The sequence below is a fragment of the Sprattus sprattus genome (assembly GCF_963457725.1).
Source record: "Sprattus sprattus genome assembly, chromosome: 15".
In the NCBI taxonomy this organism is placed as follows: domain Eukaryota; kingdom Metazoa; phylum Chordata; class Actinopteri; order Clupeiformes; family Clupeidae; genus Sprattus; species Sprattus sprattus.
This window is the reverse complement of record NC_137913.1, coordinates 9,752,283-9,759,782: the sequence shown is the minus strand read 5'-3', so window position 1 is coordinate 9,759,782 and position 7,500 is coordinate 9,752,283. Positions and strand designations below refer to the sequence as shown.

The 7,500-nt window shown below is 45.9% G+C and overlaps 1 protein-coding gene across 2 annotated transcripts in view; it reads right to left on the bottom strand.

Moving 5' to 3' along the window:
• The window catches only part of ralgps1 (Ral GEF with PH domain and SH3 binding motif 1), a gene marked incomplete at its 5' end in the record, with an annotated part of 131,322 nt that overhangs the window by 122,369 nt on the left and 1,453 nt on the right, over positions 1-7,500 (bottom strand). For both annotated transcript variants that reach the window (XM_080852026.1, XM_080852027.1), the window contains 2 exons: positions 3,694-3,744; positions 4,638-4,742. In XM_080852026.1, coding sequence (XP_080708152.1) covers positions 3,694-3,744; positions 4,638-4,742 — 156 coding nt within the window. The remainder of the gene's footprint in view (positions 1-3,693; positions 3,745-4,637; positions 4,743-7,500) is intronic.

Genomic DNA, 7,500 nt, shown 5'->3' with positions numbered 1-7,500 from the left:
CCTTACAGCTAGAACATCAGACACCACACTCACAAACCCTCTAACTGAACCTTTCCTTACAGCTCTAAGGGATTTCACATCAGAGACACCCCCAGACGTGTGACTGATGTAACCAGTGTGTGTGAATGTGGAATGGACTACTCCTGATGGCATCACACACACACACACACACTCTGGGCAGAGACACCCCCAGACGTGTGACTGATGTAACCAGTGTGTGTGAATGTGGAATGGACTACTCCTGATGGCATCACACACACACACACACACTCTGGGCAGTGAAGAAGATTTAAAAGCACATCTAGCAGTGACTCCACACCAGCGGGGAGAGTCTGAGACTCATTCTGCATTTCCTGTTTCTGAGCCAGATGCCGATTAATGGCTTCTGTCACACACACACACACACACCGGTCACACACACACACACACACACACACACACACACACACACACACACAGACAGACACAGACACAGACACACACACACACACACACACACACACACACACAGCTGTGAATACAGATTGTTTTATGCTTCCCTAAAGACACATTCTTTAACACGGCAGCAACAGGAGCTGGAACACTTTCTGACACCAGACAAACTACTACATCGATCATCGCTGAATAGCCACCCCCCCCCCCAGGAGAGGAAACACCGCCCTTCAAAAGAGAGTGGCGCTTGGGGGGGGGGGGTCTCATCATTCCCACCTTTTATGTTCTTCTCTCCCTGAAGGTGTCAAAGGCAGAAAAGCACCTTATGTACGTAGCACAGACTTACACTCTTAAATCTTTTATTAAAGCAATTCCAGTCTAAAGCTATGTCATTCACAGGCCTTTAATCGTTACCACCATCGGGTGCACTGACGTCTGGCAGTAGGTCAGCAGAACGGCATCCTCTCACTGCGTGCTCGGATACAACACACACACACACACACACACACACACACACACACACACACACACACACACACACACACACACACACACACACACACACACACACACACACACACACACACACACAGCTGATCGGGAGCAGTAGGTCAGCAGAGCAGCCTCCTCTCACTGCATGCTTGGATACAAACCAGCCTGACAATTATCCTGCGTTTAATCACTTATTCAATTCGGCTTGAAAATCAAAACAACTACAGGTCACACCACACCACCTCAGCATATAGACCCACACACACACACACACACACACACAGCTGATCGGACAGACACACACACACACAAACAAACACACACACAGCTGATCGGAAAGACACACACACACACACACACACACACACACACACACACACTCACACAGCTGATCAGAAAGACACACACACACACACTCACACAGCTGATCGGACAGACTGAGAATCCCATGTAGAGGACAGCTTTCCTGACAGGATGTGTTTTTAAGAGCAGAGATAATTGGATCATGGAGAAAAATGCTACATCCGCTTTTTATGATAACTCCAGTCCATAGTGCACACTCAACCCTCCCTCCCTCCCTCCCTCTTTCCCTCCCTCCCTCCCTACCTCTCTCCCTACCTCTCTCCCTACCTCTCTACCTCTCTCCCTACCTCTCTACCTCTACCTCTCTACCTCTCTCCCTCTCTACCTCCCTCCCTCTCTACCTCTCTCCCTTTCTCCCTCTCTCCTATCTGGCTCTGTCGAGTTCATGTTTACCAGACCATTTTAAATCCTGAAGTGACACAAGCAGGCATGTCCAAGACGAGCTCTTTCAGTGGAGCGCTTGATCACCACTCTGGGCACCGTCTGCATGCTGGACCGAGCTTTGTCTGAGTGTCTGAATAAGGGGCGGGTTACACACACACACACACACACACACACAGACACACACACACACACTCTCACACTCTCACACACACACACACACACACACACAAACACTCACACACACACACACACACAGGATACACTGTTTTTATTTTCCACTCCGAGCTTTGTCTGAGTGTCTGAAGAAGGGGCGGGTTATTTTCCCTTTGCAGTTCGTAAAAAATGAAATCGCAGACATTACCTTATACTCAGGATGTGGATGCTATTTAGACAACATTACATCACGGTCACAGCTTTCAGTAAGTCAGCCCTCAGTGTGGAGAGCAGTTAGGAAGTAGCTGGTCAGTAAGTGGTGTGGTCAATAAGAGACTGGTCAGTAAGTGGTGTGGTCAATAAGAGACTGGTCAGTAACTAACTGGTGAGTTGGTGGAGTGGTTAGTACATGCCATGGCAGTAAGTAGAGCAGTCAGTAAGATAAGCATAAGGACATCAGTAGTATACAGCTGTGAGGTTTACTACCACTGCGAATTCCCCTTTGGACACACAGCAGCAGATTCGGTGGTATGTCTGTAAGATGACTGGTCAGTGAGTGGAGTGGTCAGTAAGATGACAGGTCAGTGAGTGGAGTGGTCAGTAAGATGACTGGTCAGTGAGAGGAGTGGTCAGTAAGATGACAGGTCAGTGAGTGGAGTGGTCAGTAAGATGACTGGTCAGTGAGAGGAGTGGTCAGTAAGATGACAGGTCAGTGAGTGGAGTGGTCATTAAGATGAGTGGTCAGTGAGAGGAGTGGTCATTAAGATGACTGGTCAGTGAGAAGAGCGGTTAGTACATGCCTTGGCAGTAAGTAGAGCAGTCAGTAAGATGACTGGTCACTGAGTGGAGCGGTCAGTCAGAAGTGGGGCCTCTGGTATGAGGGTTGATGTGGGAATATGGGGTGAAGAAACAGGATGTTGGGCCCAGCTGGAGGGGGTGTGCTTCATTGTGTGTGTGTGTGTTTGTGTGTGAGACTGTGTGTGCGTTTGTGTGTGAGTGATTGAGATTGTGTGTGTGTCTGTGTGTGTGTGTGTGTGTGTGTGTGTGGGGAGGGGGGTGGTCTTCATGGGTTCAGGCTGCATAAGGACATCAGTAGTATACAGCTGTGAGGTTTACTACCACTGCGAATTCCCCTTTTGACACACAGCAGCAGATTCGGTGGTATGTCTGCTCTAAAGCTCCAACATACACACTCCAACGCTCTAAAGCTCGAAAACACACATTCCAACTCTCTAACACACACACTCCAATGCTGTAACACACATGCTCCAACACTCTAAAACTGGAACACACACACTCCATGCAGTAAGTTGTGTTTGCTTCACTCTGAGTAGAAAACATTTGCAAAGCATCCTTCCTCTCCATGTGAACCAGACCAAATACATAGTTCCCCCTCAATATGGAACATGGAATAGATGCTTCCTTCCTGTATAAAGCACAAATCTGTTCCATACTTCTTTTTAGTGCACTGCATTATTGTTCCAGTACTCCTCAGAAGGCGATGTGCATCGCAGCTCTAACTGTTATCTTAGAGGCGGGTCTGACACATTGACCATCCTCTAGTGCCACGCTCTCAAATCTGAAGGAGGATCTGATACCATCCTCCAGTGCCACGCTCTCGGCTCTGAAGGAGGATCTGATACCATCCTCCAGTGCCACGCTCTCGGCTCTGAAGGCGAATCTAACACAAGTAATGTTCACCATTCTCTATAGCATACCCACCTCTGGCACAAGTATGAGTCTGTTTAAGTATGTACGAGTATCTTCACCATGCTCCACAGCATACTCACCTCTGGCACAAGTATGAGTCTATTTGAGTATGTTTTAAGTATGTACGAGTATGTTCACCATGCTCCACAGGATACTCACCTCTGGCTGGATGGCCCTGAACACTGGAGCATCCATCAGAGTAATCTGGCTCTGTCAGAGAAGAGAGAAAACAAAACTATTGAGGAGAAACCTCAATCTGTGAACAACATATTACAATGGATCTGAAATTAAGATATGGTGGAGAACAAATGTACAAACATGCAGTGGCTCTTTAATCTGTTCTTGAAAAAGGGTGTTAGACAATCTGTGATTGATGTTGAGTATGAGTGTGTGTGTATGTGGCTTTAGTGCAGACTGATAATAAGTATAGGGCTTTAGAACAGAATAATGTTAAGTATACGGCTTTAGAGTAGACTGCTGCTTTAGAACAGACTGATGTTAAGTATGGTGCAAACTGATGTTAAGTATGCTGCTTTTGAACAGACTGATGTTAAGTATGGTGCAGACTGATATTTAGTATGGTGCAGACGGATGTTAAGTATGGTGCAGACTGATATTAAGTATGGTTCAGACTGATGTTAAGTATGGTGCAGACTGATATTAAGTATGGTTCAGACTGATGTTAAGTATGGTGCAGACTGATATTAAGTATGGTGCAGACTGATATTAAGTATGGTGCAGACTGATGTTGAGTATGGTGCAGACTGATATTAAGTATGGTGCAGACTGATGTTAAGTACGGTGCAGACTGATATTAAGTATGGTGCAGACTGAGGTTAAGTATGGTGCAGACTGATGTTAAGTATAGTGCAGACTGATATTAAGTATGGTGCAGACAGATGTTAAGTACGGTGCAGACTGATATTAAGTATGGTGCAGACTGAGGTTAAGTATGGTTCAGACTGATGTTGAGTATGGTGCAGACAGATATTAAGTATGGTGCAGACTGAGGTTAAGTATGGTTCAGACTGATGTTGAGTATGGTGCAGACTGATATTAAGTATGGTGCAGACTGATGTTAAGTATGCAATGCGTTTACTCACAGCAAACTCCTCAGGAGTCACCTTCAGCACGTCAAACACAACAGCGTCATAACTCTTTGCAGAGTCCAGGCTCCGCCCATCCAGAGACTCAGAGCTGCTGCTGTCCTGATGGGGTGAGAGAGAGAGAGAGAGAGAGAGAGAGGGAGAGAGAGAGAGAATGAGGGGGCGATACTGAAGATTAGACCTAAAATATGCACCATGCAGACAGATATTTAATTATACATGCACTTATGTATTTATTATTTCATAAGGTATTATCACATGACTGACAGTCTCAAGAGTAGATGAAAGGCGTTTATGCACTGCACTAAAACTGCTTTTCATTATGAATTACCACTGCCTTTACCAGGACTTTGCCACTGTCGTAATTAGTGCATTACAACTGTTATTAACATGTTATTGGCAACTATTATTACCACGGTCATTACACGCACGCACGCACGCACGCACGCACGCACGCACGCACGCACGCACACGAACGCACACACACGTCTCACTGTCATTACATAGGCATGACAACTCTTATTACCAATACATTGCCACAGTCATGACTATTGTATATCCTAGGGTTATTACCAGGGCATTGGCACTATCCACTTCCTTAGGAGGCATGACAAACCTTATTGCCTGCAGAGCATAATGAGTGAGCTGTAACTGGGCCATCACTGGGCCACAGCTGGGCCATCACTGGGCCATCACTGGGCCATCACTGGGCCACCATTGGGCCATCACTGGGCCATCACTGGGCTGTGACTGTAACTGAGCAGCCACTGTGCCATAACTGTGTGTGTGTGTGTGTGTGTGTGTGTGTGTGTGTGTGTGTGAGTTTGTGTGTGTGTGTGTGTGTGTGTGTGTGTGTGTGTGTGTGTGTGTGTGTGTGTGTGTGTGTGTGTGTGTCGTAAGGTGATGGGCGTAATGAAAGAGGACAGGAGCTGTCAGGATGGATGAGTCTTCAGCTCCCTGCCTATGTCTTCTGCAACCTCATTTGCACGCACACACACACACACACACACACACACACACACACATACTGGACACACACACACACACACACACACACACACACGCACACACACGCACACACACACAAGCACATATACACACGTCTCAGAGCCTTGTGAAAAATAAAACTCTCGAATGCGCCCATAGACTGAGACATGAAACCCTCCATCGTGGCATTAGTCTTTACAGGGACACATAAAGCCTCGATCACTGCGGAAGTAAAACATAAAGCATATAAAGCCCTCTAGCACTGCGCTAGTCCTCACAGTAACATATAAAGGCCTCTAGCACTGCGCTAGTCCTCACAGTAACATATAAAGGCCTCTAGCACTGCGCTAGTCCTCACAGTAACATATAAAGGCCTCTAGCACTGCGCTAGTCCTCACAGTAACATATAAAGGCCTCTAGCACTGCGCTAGTCCTCACAGTAACATATAAAGGCCTCTAGCACTGCGCTAGTCCTCACAGTAACATATAAAGGCCTCTAGCACTGCGCTAGTCCTCACAGTAACATATAAAGGCCTTGATCACTGCGTCAGTAAAATATAAAGCCTCAATCACTGCGTCAGTATAATATAAAGCCTAGATCACTGCCTAAGAAACATATGAAGTCTTTAGCACTGCGCTAGTCCTCACAGTAACATATAAAGGCCTCGATCACTGCGTCAGTAAAATATAAAGCCTCAATCACTGCGTCAGTATAATATAAAGCCTAGATCACTGCCTAAGAAACATATGAAGTCTTTAGCATAGCGCTAATCCTCACAGTAACATATAAAGGCTTTTAGCACTGTGCTCGTCCCCACAGTAACATATAAAGGCCTCTAGCACAGCGCTAGTCCATACAGTTACATATAAAGGCCTCTAGCATAGCGCTAGTCCATACAGTAACATATAAAGGCCTTTAGCACTGTGCTCGTCCCCACAGTAACATATAAAGCCCTTTAGCACTGTGCTAGTCCATACAGTAACATATAAAAGGCGTCTAGCACAGCGCTAGTCCATACAGTAACATATAAAGGCCTCTAGCATAGCGCTAGTCCATACAGTAACATATAAAGGCCTCTAGCACAGCGCTAGTCCATACAGTTACATATAAAGGCCTTTAGCACTGTGCTAGTCCACACAGTAACATATAAAAGTATCTAGCACAGCACTAGTCCATACAGTAACATATAAAGGCCTCTAGCACAGCGCTAGTCCATACAGTAACATATAAAGGCCTCTAGCACAGCGCTAGTCCATACAGTTACATATAAAGGCCTCTAGCATAGCGCTAGTCCATACAGTAACATATAAAGGCCTTTAGCACTGTGCTCGTCCCCACAGTAACATATAAAGCCCTCTAGCACTGTGCTAGTCCATACAGTAACATATAAAAGGCGTCTAGCACAGCGCTAGTCCATACAGTAACATATAAAGGCCTCTAGCATAGCGCTAGTCCATACAGTAACATATAAAGGCCTCTAGCACAGCGCTAGTCCATACAGTTACATATAAAGGCCTTTAGCACTGTGCTAGTCCACACAGTAACATATAAAAGTATCTAGCACAGCACTAGTCCATACAGTAACATATAAAGGCCTCTAGCACAGCGCTAGTCCATACAGTAACATATAAAGGCCTCTAGCACAGCGCTAGTCCATACAGTTACATATAAAGGCCTCTAGCATAGCGCTAGTCCATACAGTAACATATAAAGGCCTTTAGCACTGTGCTCGTCCCCACAGTAACATATAAAGCCCTCTAGCACTGTGCTAGTCCATACAGTAACATATAAAAGGCGTCTAGCACAGCGCTAGTCCATACAGTAACATATAAAGGCCTCTAGCATAGCGCTAGTCCATACAGTAACATATAA